This window comes from Monodon monoceros, unplaced genomic scaffold, assembly GCF_005190385.1.
Source record: "Monodon monoceros isolate NGI ecotype Baffin Bay Population unplaced genomic scaffold, NGI_Narwhal_1 Super_Scaffold_19, whole genome shotgun sequence".
Lineage (NCBI taxonomy): Eukaryota > Metazoa > Chordata > Mammalia > Artiodactyla > Monodontidae > Monodon > Monodon monoceros.
Genome location: NW_021703775.1, coordinates 77,295,570 through 77,312,543, shown reverse-complemented (window position 1 = coordinate 77,312,543; position 16,974 = coordinate 77,295,570). Strand labels below are relative to the sequence as shown.

The 16,974-nt window shown below is 40.0% G+C and overlaps 1 protein-coding gene across 5 annotated transcripts in view; it reads right to left on the bottom strand.

Annotated features, from left to right (window-relative positions):
• NBAS (neuroblastoma amplified sequence) overlaps positions 1-16,974 on the bottom strand; it is a 339,068-nt gene that overhangs the window by 40,587 nt on the left and 281,507 nt on the right. For all 5 annotated transcript variants that reach the window (XM_029231716.1, XM_029231717.1, XM_029231719.1 and 2 more), the window contains one exon: positions 7,970-8,165. In XM_029231716.1, the coding sequence (XP_029087549.1) occupies positions 7,970-8,165 (196 nt within the window). The remainder of the gene's footprint in view (positions 1-7,969; positions 8,166-16,974) is intronic.

Here is a 16,974-nt window from a genome sequence, read left to right as displayed (position 1 = left end):
TTTTTTTTTTTTTTTTGCTGTACGCGGGCCTCTCACTGTTGTGGCCTCTCCCGTTGCGGAGCACAAGCTCCGGACGCGCAGGCTCAGCGGCCATGGCTCACGGGCCCAGCCGCTCCACGGCATGTGGGATCTTCCCGGACCGGGGCACGAACCCGTGTCCCCTGAATCGGCAGGCGGACTCTCAATCACTGCGCCACCAGGGAAGCCCGGCCAGTGCTTTTTAAAAAATGTCAAGGTCATAAAAGGGGAGGGGGGAAAGAAGGAGGAACTATTTCAGATTACGGGACCCTAAGGAGACATGGCATTAAGTGCAACGTGTGACCTGCACCGGACTCGGATCAGAAAAAAAACCATTAGTGGGCCGACTGACAAAATCTGAATGATGGGTAAAAAAGATAAGGTATTGTATCAGTGTTAGCTGTACTCATCTGGGATGGTAATATTTGGTGAACCAACACGAAGAGTATGTAAAATTCTTTGTATAGTTGACATCATTTTTTTGGTATTAAATATAAAATTTTCAAAATGAAAAGTTAAAAAAATTAGAGAACTTACGTCCAACTACCTCACATCCGCACCACCCTCTGGTATTCAAACACTTGTATGTTTCCTGCTTCTTTCCCCCTATTTTTCTTCAACTTTTCCCTCTAATGCATTAGAGGAATGAAGAGACAATAGCAATGCAGCTCCTTGGGAGCACGACTGCTACTAAGCAAAGGGCACTTGGATACAACTGTCCCACTATAAACAAAGCCAACTGGGCTGATCAGACCCCGGGGAAGGGTGCCCTGTGATGGAGTCAAAGCCATCCCCATGCAGTGACATTTACTAAACTCAAGTTTATTTCCCAGGAGGTGGTCGCTGTGAACTAAGACCCACGTAAGGCTATGAGGACAATCTGCCTGCGTGAAGGGGATAAACAGGGCCTCCCTATTTCACCCCCACTCCCCAAAAAAGTGCTGTTGAGATTTAAAACACACTACTGACAGCCCTGAACTTCGTGTCTTTCTCCACAAAACCGGGTTCTTCTGTATTTCCTAGGTAGCTAAGGAGCACCACTTCCTCCCTGGTAACTTCAGCAGAAATCAGAAAGGCACTGGACTCGTGTCTCATCCCCTGCACCCAAGGAGTCACCGAGTCCACTGGTAGAAACTCCTTCAGCTCTCTTTTCCATCCTCTTCCATCTCTGAAGCTGATACAAAGTTCAGGGCCAAGGTCAGGAGACTTGACCACAGCCTCTGTCCCCCAACTGGTGCCCCTCCAGTCCCGTGTTCACGCAGAGGTCAGAGGGCTTCTCCTAAAGCCCGGATCTGATCACGCTGCTTCTTGGGCACCAATTTTCCGGGAGGCCTTAGGGTCACTGGGGTAAAAGCTGAGCAGGACACGGGGGCGGCTCCACCGTCCGACCTGCTTCTCTCCAGTTTCATCTCCCGGTGGCTCTTGCTTCCACACCGTGCACCCAGCTGTGCTGAACTCAGGTCAAGGATGCCCTCCTCAGAGCAGTCTTCCTCACCACCTCCAGACAGAAGAGCTGCCTGCCCTCCTGAGCCCACGCACCGTGCAGACTTTTACCACAGCACCGAAGCACTTAGAGGATTTGCTTCTCTGTTCACAAATCTACATTCTCCATCGGATAGGAGTCCCCACACCAACAGCGGACCTGGACCGGAGCCAGAGCTTTGCATGTGCAATTCCATTTAACCCTCACACATATTATTCCCATTTTACACATGAGGAAACTGAGGTTGTAAGAGGGTCAGTAACTAGTTCAAGTCCCCAGAGCTAGTCAGTGGTGAAACTGGGATTTGAATGCAGGTCTACCTGGTGAAGAGCCCAAACGCTTTACTACCATTTGCTTTGTCTCTTTTTCTAACCCCAGAGAGTAGCACAGGGAACGGTGCGTAATCTATGCTTGAAGAATCTTCGATGAATATTTCACATAGCGTACAGTTCAAACAGCAGTCATTAGGCACATTTTTCAGAATGTTTTAACCGAGCAGCAATTAACACGTATAACGCTGTGTATTGAGAGAGTGGAAAATGCTAAAAGATGAAGCAATGTTTTCTGTTCTCTGAATCAAACTCCTGATCTCTCACACCTAATCACATCCAATCCACATAAAGCGGCAGCGGGAAGAGAAGAGGACAGCAGAGCATGCTACCGGAATGTTACTGCTGAATGTACTCCCCTGGCAAATAGGAAGAGGAGTACTACAGGGCCAAAAGGAACACAGGCGTCCAGCTCACACAGAACTGGATGTGAACTCCAGTTCTATAGCTCACAAGCTGGGCAGGTCATGTAACCTCATCTTCTAGGTCACGTGACCTCATCTAAAACACAGCGAATGGTAACTACTTTGCAAGGCTGTTTTAAAGATGAAGTGCAGTGATGTGCACTTAGGACAGACACAGTCCACAGTCTCCTTGTCTTCCCCCAGTGATGCCAGCGACAAGAGGGTGAAATCTTTAAAGGAAGAACCCAGTATTCATGAGGAAGGACCTTCTCAAGGTCTCCAAACATTTGCAGAACCCAGTAATATGGATGTTCGCTTAACTTTAACCATTTTAGGAAAAAAGGCACATTGATCTCTTGCTCATATGTGGACAAACGTGCTTCTGATTTGTCTGCTTCCACATGAGAAGCAACTAGCTGGTCAGAAATCACCATCGGCAAAATACGGCAAGTTAATACAAAACAGTATCAATCTAAAAGCACCAGGCCACTCTCTAAGGAAACAGTTGCATTATTCCGAGCAAAATCATTTTATTTGCATGTAAGGGGGAAGCAGCATGGTCTAATCATCATTCATGGCAAGGACGTCGGACTGAACGTCAGGAGTCTCGGCCTTGCCACTTTAAAGGTGACCTTGGACATGTTTTTTAAGATTTAATATTCATTTATTCAACAAATACTTGCTGAGTGTCTGCAAGATCCCTGTTCTCATGGAATTTATATTCTAATGGAAGAAGAAAGACATCACATAACAAATAGACAGACAGATAGAGGGGAAGAAGTTAGCAGACAGGGGTAAGTGAATAGAAGAGAAAAATGCTCATAAAATAGGTTGTGACTGGGTGGATGTAGTCATTTTGGAAATGGTGACATTTAGGATAAAATCTGAGGACGTAACTTCTTCCTTTTTGGACACCCACATCCCTCTCTATAAAATGTGACTACTGAACAAGGATGCTTTTGAACGTGTCTTCTAGTTCTAGGAATTTGTGATTTCATGGCTATTAGAGAAGTACTCGTGTGAACACATGTTTTTAACATCAAATATTATCCTATATTTAAGAAAATCATTTATGGCAATGAGTCTTAGCTCTGAAGACATTTAAGGTAACAGTAATTCTTCTGTAAGGAACTAAATATAGCTTTGCACACTTAACTTTTCCTACTGATCTTTGTCGGAGCTCTGTCTGACAAGGAAGTGAGTATTTTGTTGATGTTTTGGCAAATGAAGCCAAGCTGGCCTCTGATGAGAAGGGCTAATGTATCCTTCCTTCCACGTATAAATGAATTTGTAATGAGGTTAGAAGTTGTCTTAAACTAATTCTTTCTGTTGATCACTTACAACCACAAATTCAGACAGACTGAAATTTTACGAAGTGAAATGAAACTCTAAGCCACATGTTCTTTTTTACATAAAAACAGAAAAAAAAAATTAAGGTGATGGGGTATGAAATTTTTTAAGGAAACATCAGTATTTTGACCCATATTTTTCATGTACCAGTTAACTAGAAAACTTCAAAACCTGAAAAACTCAGATAAATTGTACCAAGGGAATTAACACATTACATTCATTCCCCTCCCCCTCTACCTTCCTCCCTCCCCTCCGTCTCCCTGCTGCTCACCGAGCTGGGGCACATTTCTGGGACGGAAACGAAGGCCTTTCAAGCTGTTGAAAAATGAGGGCCCGTATCCTGCAGGAGCTGGCTGGTTTCCCAGCAACACATTGATTAGTGGGATCACTACTTTGGGCACCTTGAGGATAATTAAATATTAAGTCCCTATTTGATGTATGCAAAGTCTGCCTAAGAGGATTACCAGCCTCGGTGAAGGTAGCAGTCCCACATTTTCTGGTAATTGAACATTGCAATGTCATTACCTATTCTTATCTTTACACTGTAAGACTGTCTCTATCCTTAATATTACCTTTGAGGATGGAGAAGGAGATAGGGAAAAATTAAGAAAATGAGAGCCTGTGCAATCAACACTTTGGGGTCTTCTAGGTGTTTGGGATATGGAGATGAAGACGACCTCTGTCGAAGAAATGACAGAGGTGAGCAAACCATCCTCTGACTCCTCTGGTTCAAGGCTCCATTTTACATACCAAGCAGCCAAGGCTCACAGTTTAAGAATCTTCTCCAAGATCAAAAACAACAGTGGGGGGAGGATGGAGACACATGCATATGATTTGTCCACCAGCGCCCCAGTCTTTCTACTGGTCTAGTGAGAGGTAACACAGTTTTTTAAAAACAGTAATGGAGACCACCTCAAATGTAAACTATGGGCATAGTTCTACAGCATTCCAGAGGTTGCTGCTACTTCCATTCTGATGCTACAAAGTTTTTGCATTCATTTTCTAAATAGCAAACAGCTATTTTATAAGGCAGCGTTCCCCTGCCAATTTCACTTGCCCTCCAAAATAGATCTGAATAAGCAAGGCGAGGCTGACATAGAAAACTTAACTTTTAAAGGAGGAGAAGGAGGAGACACTCAGTGATTTAATTTATTTTGAAGAAGTCTACAAACGAATAACATAATTAAGCCACTATGGTAGTTTTTTTTTTTTTTAATTGAAGCATAGCTGACTTGCAGTGTTGTATTAGTTTGAAGTGTATGACATAATGATTTGCTATTTTTATAGATATACTCCATATACAGTTATTATAAAATATTGGCTATATTCCCTGTGCTGTACATTACATCCTTGTAACTTATTTGTTTCACACCTAATAGCTTGTACCTCTTAATCCCCCCCACTTATCTTGCCCTCTCCCTACCACTCTCCCCTCCGGCAGCCATTAGCTTGTTCTCTGTACCTACGAGTCTGTTTCTGTTTTGTAATATCCATTTGTTTTATTTTTTTTAGATCCCACACAAAAGTGACAACATACACTGTTTGTCGTTCTCTGACTTACTGGGTTGGCCAAAAAGTTCATTCAGGTTTTTTGTTACATCTTACAGAAAAAGGCCAAAAGTCAACCTTTTTGGCCAACCTAATATTTCACTAAGCGTAATACCCTCCAGATCCATCTGTGATGCTGTAAATGGCAAGATTTCATTCTTTTGTATGGCCTAGTAATATGCCACTGGAGATATATATCTGTCTATCTATATATCTCACATTTTCTTTATCCATTCAACTGTTGACAGACACTTAGGCTACTTCCATATCTTGGTTATTTTAATCAGTGCTGTTATGGACGCTGACATGTATGTATCTTTTCGAATTAGTATTTTCATTCTTTTTAGATATACACCCAGGAGCGGAACTGCAGGATCATATGGTAGTTCCATTTTTAATTTTTTGAGGAACCCCCCTACCGCTTTCTATAGTGGCTGCCCCAGTTTACACACCCACCAACAGTGTGCTAGGGTTCTCTTTTCTCCACATCCTTACCAGCCACATGTAAAAACATGAAATGAGAACATTTTCTCACAACTTATACAAAAATAAACTCAAAATGGATTAAAGACCTAAATGTATGGTAGTTTCCTTATTTCTACTACCAAATACTTTAAGAAACTCAGATCATTAGCTTCCAAGGACCAGGAAATTGTTCTTATACAGAGGGAAAGTAGGAGGAGGTAGAAAATGTAAAAAGCGAAGGAGACATGAGATGACTTTTACTAAAGTCAAGAGACACCCTGGAGAGATGTTTGTCGGGGGCCTGAAAAGCTCACAGCACCAGAGGAAACACTGGCCAAACGAGGAGCAACACGCAGACTTTGCAAATGAGAGACAACAGTGTGTATTCAGTGAAATTAATGTCAAGTCAGCTTAGAAAAGGGCATGGAAAAGGAGTCTTAACAAAGCTAAGCTCCCTTAAATACTGTCTTTGGAACAAGTTCAGCTAAGATGAAATTAAAATCTCAGAAATAGCCAGAAGTCACTGAAGTTATCTAAAAGCTGCAACTTGTTCTCTGAATAACTGGAACATCAAGGAAAACTCAAAAGAAGAAATAGTGGTTATACTTATGTTATTTCTGAAGCGTTTAGACCCAAATATCAGAGTGTATGTTCTAATGTGTCAACACAACAGGTAAGATGGATATTTTCCTCTTTTCCCAGTTTCCACATTGCTTCATAACATTTCCGGTGCACAGATCTGACATGAAGTGAGGCTCCAACCACAGAAGCCGGCCTCATCGTCCTGCCAGGACAGAGGCATCAAGGAAAATGCAACTGAAAAAGGCTGAGAACTTGAAAAATGGAGGTTCTGTCAGAAAAGTACATAAAAGTCAGAGCGTTCATTTGTTTCAGGATGAGTCAGAACTTAAGGTTCCACACGGCAAAAATAACGTGACCTAGTTTGGAGCTTACCTCCGAGATGCTTTGGGGACCTTCGGGTCTGCTGAAAACAAGCACACCTCGAGCATTCACTATGCCAGGGGCCTGGAGTATATGCCATAGCCCATTGCATTAGTGTTCGCAGACTGCTCCTGAAAAAGCCTGTTAGTGGTCTCTTGATGCAAATCAAAGCGAAATGCTGAGACTAAATAATGTGATAGGGTCATGATGCTTCAGAGAGTATTATTCAGATACCAGTGACTTTTAATACAATCCATTTCAGCAATTTGGCAAGATCAGAGAATCTTTGATAAGTCCATCTTGTTTGAATCTCAAATTCCCTAACTCTGAAGAATAGATAACAGTATTTACCTGTTTCTCTCACAGAGGGAAATAAGAATATGTGAGGTAATTCTAAAGATGCTCTGAGAGGAGTCTCGAGATGTCCTTAATATTTGGTTCTCTTCTAAAAAGAAGTTCATTGTTCTTTAAATGAAATAATAAGGAAACAAACAGAAATTATAAAGCAACGCTTTAAAATTAGAAGGTACACTGAGTTGGAATCAGACTTCCAGGAAACTCTTTTGCAGACTAGATTAAGCTAGGAAGTCTTATTTTCTAACGTTTATTGGCCTGTAGTCTACTCGGCAAGCTAAAGCACTTGAAGAAGTGCTGACTCTTAGATCCTACGCCTTCAGGACGCATCAGTTCAGAATCTAAGCCAAAATTCAACAGCCACCGTATTTCGATTTAGGAATTGGCATTTCCACTTAATCAACACGCATTTAAGCTCTGAACGTGTGCACAGCATACTTAGAGGGATTTGAAAACTGATAGGTATATCCTCCAGGGTTTCTCCGTTTTCAGGTAGTGGGGAGACAAAACTTTTAGTAGTGGTAGTAACAGCAGTAATAATAATAATAATAATAGATCAAATGTGTGGACCTCAAGGTTCAATGAATTAAGTTTGAAATGGTCAGGGAAGGGTCTAGAGAGGTGATGGACTGAGTGAGCCCTGAAGGATGATATGGAGGAACCAAGATCTCGTGTGCCTGCTGCATTTTGTCTGTGTGTATACAGAAGAGAAGGGAGGGCATAATAGTGCCTGGGCAGAGCATAAAAGAAATGAAATAGCTATACTGCACGCTGAATTTCCACTTAGATCTGCATTTCTCCAGGGAAAGGGTGAGCTGCCATAATTAACTGATGCTATGAAAAATCCTGACTGTGCCCTATGGAGAGAAACATTGGATACACATGTGAGGTGACTGAGGCATCATCTACTAAGCATATTCAAACACACGGAAAAATAAAAACAAAATCTGTTGCACACACTTAACCGCTACAGAGTTGGGCTGATGACCACACTGGGAAGCGTGCATGAGCAAGCTGGCTACTCACCTGAAGGTGGTTTAAAGAAATCAAGGAATAGCAGTCAGATGCTCCCTTACCTGTCTCTGGGGCCAAGTGGCTTTGAGGATGGCCTCCGTTCTAAAGAACACAAGGAGCCTGCCATCCTCCTCGGTCAGGTGAAATGACTGCTCCAGAATCTGCAGCACTTGAATGCGGGGCCTCACGGGCCAGGCGTCATCAGCACAGAAAGGCCGCAGCCACTCCAGCAGGTCCTCAGAGGACACCAGCTCTTCTCTGCAAAATCAAGGGTTAGATTAAAAAGCAAAAAAAAAAAGACTTAGTAGTTTCTAATTCCAGTAATCAAATGTGGTGACTGATCTAAACAACTGTTTGTTGGGTGACTTTATTTTTTTTCCTACTGCGAGGAAAAATGTAGGTTTTAAATGGCTTAAAGCAAACCACATTAGGTGTTTAAAAACTATGTAAAATGCATGTGATTTTTAAACAGTATCATATTCAAATGAGTTACAGAAAGCAGGTAAACATAATCAATATGTTCTTAGCTACTCCATTTCTTAAGCAAAGTTTATTAAGAAGCACGGCTTATTTCAAAGTTCTATGAAGATGTATGCCCAGTGCCCATCCAGTTCCCAGGGCTTAAAAGGCTCCCTTTTTGGGCTTCCCTGGTGGCGCAGTGGTTAAGAGTCTGCCTGCCGATGCAGGGGACGTGGGTTTGTGCCCCAGCCCAGGAAGATCCCCAAATGCCGCGGAGCGGCTAGGCCCGTGAGCCACAGCCGCTGAGCCTGTGCGTCCGGAGCCTGTGCTCCGCAACGGGAGAGGCCACAACGGTGAGAGGCCCGTGTACCGCAAAAATAAATAAATAAATAAAGACTCTCTTTGTATTGAATTGAATTGACAACTAGCTCAATGGGCAAAATTAAAGATTTTCAAATCAAACAGTTTTCAATAGAACACTGCTTTACAGTGATAACTGTTTCTATTGATAATAGTTCACATAGGAGGGTGCTAGAGTCTTGGATAACCAGGTAGGCATCTGGAAAAAATCTTTGATTGAAATATTATTTTAGTCTTGGCAAACAAAATAACTCTTGTAATACAATTTTCATGAATGGCTTATCTCATCAACTAGTTAATAACTTTGAATTCAAAGAAAAAGAAAAAAGTATGGTTTATTTCTACTAATGATACTAATAGTGCCAGGCATCATTAGGTAATTTTATATAAACTATTACTAGTTGACAATAACTATACAAAGTAAATATATTTACTTTGTAAATATTTTATTGAAAATTTTTTCAGTTTTATTGAGATATAATTGGCATATAACATTGTATTAGTTTAAGGTGTACAACGTCATGATTTATGTATATATACTGCAAAATAATTACCACAGTTAAGTTCAGTTAACATCCATCATCTGATATAGTTACAAACTTTTTTTTCTTGAGATGAGAACTTTTAAGATCTCTCTTAGTAACTTCCAAATATATAATATATTGTTAACTATAGTCATCATGCTGTACATGTAAATTCCATTTTATAGATGAGGAAACAGACTTCATGGAAGTGATAGTGTATGCCCACAACAACTATACTAGTGCAGTATGACCCCAAAGTCCATGTTCTTTCTACTATTTTTCTGTGATAGAATTTAAATATGGGGTTAGAGTATCAAATTTGATACTACCTTAAAAATAAAATATGAATGTGTGATTATTAAAGAACTGGGAGGTCTAAAAGAATTTGTCGAAGGGGACATTTGTACAACTTTCTATCCAGTACTAGAATCTTTTCATTTATAATCCCAAATGGACCAGCTTAGGAAAACAACTCATTTGATGGTGATGTCGATGAATTACTACCATCGATGACTGTTAAGAGGTCACTCATACAGAAGCCTCACTTCCACAAGGCCCTAGAGATCCAGGCTAAAGCACTGACTTATATACATTCTTTTATAACCAGATCCTTAGGCTTTCACCAATAAACCACCTACATCAAGTTCCAAATTCCATGAACTAACAAGACCACATAAAATTTTTTTTAAACTTCTGAGAATAAAACTCTACAATACCACTGAGTATTTCTCTCAGTGTGCATTCTATAATATACTTGCCAATACGATTTCAGGGCAATTTAAATTAAAAAAAAAAAGTTCGTTATTTGTATTTAGGAATAAAATATATTACAAAATGCCATGGACAACTGGTTCAAGCATTTCCTAAATTTACAGACATTTGTTAGTTTTACCTATGAGTGCCACTCTTTATATGTATCAGAAATGTCAAAACTGGGGTGCAAAAGAAGCAGAATGCTATAAATATTTCCTGGATATCTACTACTTGAAAAGCAAACAGACAGTATTGTGTAGTGGAAAGAGTATTATTCTGGAATTTGATGGACCTATGAATCTTTTCCTAACAACTCTCAATAAAAGTCATGAATGTCATCATTCCCGTCTTATGGTTAAGTAGACAAAGGTCCTGAAAGTGTCTCTGTTGGAGTCTTTGCAACCAAGATGACTTAAATAAAGCACCCAGAATTGTATGTGGCGCAGAGGAAGGATTTAATAAACAGCAACCGTCATCCGGATAGTCATCACCATTTTATTACCAGCATCAACAGAGCACTAGCTTGTCCTGGATGATCAGGGATGAACAATTATATGACCTGTGCCTTCAAAGAATTAATAACACAACGAAACAGAAAGACTTCACAAATGACCATTCTCTAAATATTAACATAATACAAATGTGAGCAATTGTTTTGAAGAAAGAGTAAAATCAGGCAAGGCTTCACAGAGGACGTGGCCTCTGAACCAGATCACAAAGGGCAAATGGAAGGCACATAAGTGGAAAGGTGGGAAAATATAATCCAGATAAAGAGAAGAGCAAGGGGGAAAAAAAAAAGTCCAAGATTTCAAAGGACATAGCATGTTCAGGGAGCAATAAAAGCACAGATGGCTGGGGGTCAATCAGAGGAGACAGCAAAGTGAGGACAGGTTTCCTGACCTGGATAACCAGGAGCTCGCACACAGGCTGAAAAGGTGGCGCACGTTCAAGCTCTGAAAACACAGGCTTTGCAGACATCCCCCCAGATTCAGTTCCCAGAATGACCACTTCCTGACAGCACTACACTGACCAAGAAGTCACGTAACGGTTCTGAGCCTCAGTGTCTTATTTGTAAATTGTAGATAGATAATAACCCCTTACTCGTGGAGTGGTTGAGAATGAAATACATAAAATGAAATAATAAAGCACATAATACATTATCTGGCACATAACGAAGAACTTCAATTAGTGGCAGCAATGATTACTGAGGACATTGGTCTTATCAGGTGTGGAATGGGAATGATGGAGGGTTTCTGAGCAGTGAAATATCATAGTCATGTTAGTGCTTAGAGAGGTGTGCAGGCCGGGGCATGCTCAGGCCCTTTTGGTGAGGCCTGCACTGGTCAAATTAAGTGTAATTCAAGAGAAAAGAAGATTAAAGTACATTTTGGGCTTTGAGTCCAAGCCAGTTTCACATAATAAGAAGCTGTTATTTTTGACCCTGTCACCCAAGTGCCAAGAGGGGAGCAGGTAGGATGAGCTAGAATGGGAAGAAGCTGGAGTCATGAAGACCGGATGGAAGTTACAAAAATAATGCAAGACCTGCATACAGTGAACAAGAATGAAAACTGTTAATAATAATAACTATGAAAGCTTACTGTGTGCCATGAATTACATCACTTCATCGTCACTATCTTTTTCATGTATTCTGTTATCATCTCCAGTTTGTGGATAAGGAAGTAACCAAAGAGACGTTTAATAACTTGTCCACAGTCACACAGTAAGTCGTGGAGCCAATATTTGAACTTGGACGATGTTACTGCTTTGTCAATCACTATGCAATGCTACTGAACCAAATGGGGGCAAATTCTAGAACACTGTGGCAGTAGATTAAAATTATTCAGGTACTGATGTGATACAGAGAGATTATTATCATAGCATTTCCCAAGTCATTAGATTTAGATTCCTTTTACCTAACAACTTGCTGTGCAGTTGATAACATTGGACATTTCGGAAAAAACTGCTCTCAGTTTTGGTTGATAGTTCAAATACATAATAAAATTACGAAAACTCATTCCTAAAACAGAAACATTGTGCTCTAGAAGCACTATGTTATAGATGAGCTTGGCTATATACTGTGAACATTTGTGCTCAATAAGACTGCACAGAAATGAAAGGCAGCTCTGTAGGAAAAGCTGTCCAGGAAATCGACTAGACAGTATCTCCTAAAGTTTTTAGCTGCAAAATAGTTTACATTTTAATTTCAATTTGAGTTTTTAAAATTCGTAGTCTTTCTTATGATTTGGCAAATACACACACACACACATATACAGAGGCAAAGAAAGAAAAACAATGTTAGAATTGTGATAGAATGTTAACAATTGGTGAATCAAGGGGAAGAGAATATAGTCATTATTTTTCAATCTTTGCAACTTTTCTGTGGGTTTGAAATTTTTCAAGGTAAGCAGGTGGGTAAAAAATAACCAACTGCAACTTTCTTTTTTTAATAAATGTATTTATTTTTGGCTGCGTTGGGTCTTCGTTGCTGCGTGTGGGCTTTCTCTACTTGTGGCGAGCAGGGGCTACTCTTAGCTGCGGTGCACAGGCTTCTCACTGCGGTGGCTTCTGTTGTTGCAGAGCAACGGGCTCTAGGCTCACGGGCTTCAGTAGCTGTGGCACGCAGGCTCAGTAGTTGTGGCGCACGGGCTTAGTTGCTCCGCAGCATATGGGATCTTCCCAGACCAGGGCTTGAGCCTGTGTCTCCTGAATTGGCAGGTGGGTTCTTAACCACTGTGCCACCAGGGAAGCCCCCAGTTACGACTTTTACAATGTAAAAAAAAAAAAAAAAGAATGGGAAGGAAAATGATTCCATTTTTATAGCATTTTATGGAGGCAAGGAGAGGGTTTAATGAGCTTAGGAATAAAAAGAGAACATGATTTCAAAACGTTTTTACCTTATTATAAAAGAGATATACAAATGATTTTAAAAAGATGTGAAATAGGTAATAGAGAAAAATATCTCAGTTTCATTGCAAATACACAGACATTTGCTTCTGCCTCTTTCCCTATAATGAGGATTTCCGTGGTGGGGGGAGGTTATTGTACACACAGGGTAATTCAGTACACTATTTTTTTAAAAAAATTAACTACTAAAGGAAACACACACACATTCACACAATCAGTTCTGGCTCAAAAGATAAGCAGTCTTCTGAAATATACGAGTAGTTCTATTAACAGAAAAGAACAAGAGCAGCAACAATGACAACAAAACTAGGTTCACTGAATGATTAATTTGAGAATATGATGTTCTACTAGGTAAGTAAGGTAGTATAAGAGGATATGCACAAAACTACAAAGGAACGGAAAAGAAATGCCAACTAAACAAAGGCAATTACTGAATCAAAGAAAAAAGATTCTGAGAATATTAATAAGCTGATCCTTTGTATAAGAGTTTGCAGATTCTGCGTGGCATAAACGTATGAAGATACCCCAACCTTGAACTTAAATGATTATGGTCTATTAAAAGAGACAGTAAATATGAAAAGCACTTTATATATCATGATGCACTACACAAAATAAAATTGTTCTTATTTGAGAACGGGAGAAGGAAAGACTGCATTCAGACAAGACAAACATAGACCTCTGTGATCTCTTCTAAATATAAATGTCATAGAACTGAAATGCCTGAAGGGAACAGAAGGTCACTCTGTCCAACCTTCTAGATTGAAGTTATAAACCAGCAGCCAGCGTTTTGTACTGGCTTACACAGTATATACCAATGTTTCAAAATTTAGAAATTTTACACAATGAAGATTTACCAGCTCTTCTTTTTTTCTCCCACTTTATTGAGATATAATTGACATACAGCACTGTCTAAGTTTAAGGTGTACAGCATAATGATTTGACTTACATATATTGTGAAGATTACGATAGTAAGTTAGTGAAAATCCATCATCTCATATAGATACAAAAAGGAAAAAGAAAAATATATTTTTTTTCGTGTGATGAGATCTCTTAGGATCCACTCTCTTAACAACGTAGCTCCCCTTTAAATGCTGGAAGATAAGGACTCACTGGCAGCTGCTTCCCTTAGATAAGGCCTCCTGAGCTCTCAAGTACCCCTCTGCCTCCAAACTTCCTACCTTCCCTTAAGCCCCGTCCACCTTGCTCATTTCCATTACCTGCCTGGCCTCAGTAGGAAATGAGTTTGCAAACTGATCTGTACCATGCTAGGCTAGATGGAGAGAGAAGGACAGGCAGGTGGGCGGGCCCAGGGCGGAGAGCAAGTAAACGTGAATGAGCGAACAGTGAGAGACGTAAGTGCTCATATTCTGGGTAGGTCCCTGAACTCAGTTAAGGAACCGATCCACACACTGCACACACTTTCCTCACTACACATGGAACGGGGTGGAGCAGACATTTCCCAGGACAACGTCTTCTATTTATCAGCTCCCGTGAAACAACTGGGGCACCTGACAAAGAGTAAAAGGGAACTGAAAACAAATGAATGCATAACGTGTTAATGGCATTGCAGTAGTATAAAAAGTGTGTTTTTTTTCAAATAATTATCATAATCAAGTTATATTAAAAGACAAATTCCTACAAAGGCAATAATTTTGGTGTGTGCAGAATTCCAATCTCAAATCTTAACTTTTGGTAAATAAATACTAACAACGTCTTTGTGGCTGCTCTCAAATGTATGCCAATCAGAAAATCTTCTTGAGGTTCATTCATCAATAGAAACATGGACACATCTCACTGTAATGCGGCAGAAACGGCAGCTGTGAAATAATAAATATGGCCTTAGGTGGCCCCAAGGAACACTGCAGTGGTAGAGTGGATCCACCCTCCTGGTCGGCGACCATGGCTTTCAGCAGGGTTCATATCACAGAACAGAGGGGGTACTTGGAGATCATCTGATGATTCACTTTGCCTCACAGAGCGGGAAGAGTAAGAAGAAACTGGATTCAATTTGCTCTAGTGGGCTTTCTTTATCTTTTCCTTTTTTTGGGGGGGGCGGGGTCTTTTGTGTGCTTTAAAAATAATGTGAAGTCCCTAGGTAACTCCAAAGAGCTCAGTGAAGCCTGAATGATCTGACACTGTTCAATATACACGAAGCTTTAAGACAGCTGAAGCTGCTACTGTGATTAAGCAGCAATTCAAACGAACAAACAAAGACTCCTAAAACACTCAATAGTTCTGAAGGAAGTCTTTCTCCCTCTTTGAATGGTGCACAGAGGAATTCCTCATTAATTATCTGTTCTCTGAGTGGATTTACTTCTGTACATCCTTTTGAGAATCACTAATATACTGGTTCACACTTGTGGGTCATTTCTGTTAGGAAATTTTTTAAAGGTATATGAAGGCAGGGAGTAGAAAAGGAAATAAGGCCAAGGCAGAAAGAAGGAGGTGGAAGCGGTGAGAAAATGGAGGAAAGTAATGCCTTAAGACCTTGCGAAGTTCAGTCTATGGACTAAGGGGCACTTGGGAGCTGGTTGGAAACGCAGAATCTCAGGCGCTACCTACACCTACTCAAGTAAAATTTGTATTTTAATAAGATCCCTGGGCAATTCCTAAGCAGAAGGACGTTTGAGAAGCACTGCCTTAACAGTCCATTGTAGACTCTTCAATGTCAGAAAAAGGTGAGATACGGTAAGAGAAATTCACAACACGTCTTTATCTGGGCGACCCCAGACAATCTACAAAACCTGTCTGACCTTCATTTCCTCATCTGTAAAATGGAGATGACAATAATAGTAATATTATAGGGTGGTTCTGAGGACTGAGTGAGTTGTTAAATAAGAATAAGTAATGGATGTTCGTTAGATTTTTGGTTTTAAACCGCATCAAGGTATTTTCTTAGTTCCTGGTTTAGTGGGTATATTATTTTAGAACATTATAATTTTAGCTGTTGAATTTTTTGAAACATTTTTTCCCTAGGCAAACTAATAAACTAATCCTTAACACAAACTAGAAATTTAAAATATACTCTCAAAATATGATGTTACAGATATACATAAATACAGGCACACCTCACCTTATCACACTTCACTTTATCGCACTTTAGACACTGTCTTTTTTTTAACAAATTGGTGGCCACCCTGCATTGAGCAAGTCTACTGATGCCATTTTTCCAAAAGCATTTGCTCAATTCATGTCTCTGTATCACATTTTGGTAATTCTCACAATATTTGAAACTTTTTCATTATTATTATATTTGTTATGGTGATCTGTGATCAGTGATCTTTGATGCTCCTACTGTAATCGTTTTGGCATTTTTTAGCAATAAAGTATTTTTTAATTAAGGTATGCAGAATTTTTTTTAGACACAATGCTTTTTCTGTACAATAGACAATAGTACAGTATAAACATAACTTTTATATACACTGAAAAACCAAAAAAATTTGTGTGACTTGCTTTATTGTGATATTCACTTTATTGTGGTGGTCTGGAACCAAACTCTCAATATCCCTGAGGTACATCTGTAATGGGAGAAAACATACACGCTCATATAATAAATTTAATAGGCACAAGCCTCTGAATAATTATCGTACTCTCATCTTTAATTGTAGATGTTATAAAAGGTTTTTGTCAGAAACAGACTCACAGACACAGAGGACAGACTAGTGGTTCCCACGTGGGAGTGGGGTGGGGGAGGGATGGATGGGGAGTTTGGGATTAGCAGACGCAAACAATTATATATAGAATGGATAAAAACAAGGTCCTACTGTATAGCACAGGGAACTATATCTAATATCCTGTAATAAACCATAATGGAAAAGAATATGAAAAAGAATATATATATATATATATATATATATATATATATATATAACTGAATCACTTTGCTGTACACCAGAAACACAACATTGTAAATTAATTATACTTCAAAAAGATAATTTTTTTTTTTTAAAGGTTTTTGACAAAATGGAGCCCGCGTTTCCGCAGAGCTGGAACTCCTGGCTCAGGGTCTCTCCCCTCCACTGCCACGGAGTTGCCCTGAGCCCCAGGGGAGGGTGACCTCACTGAGG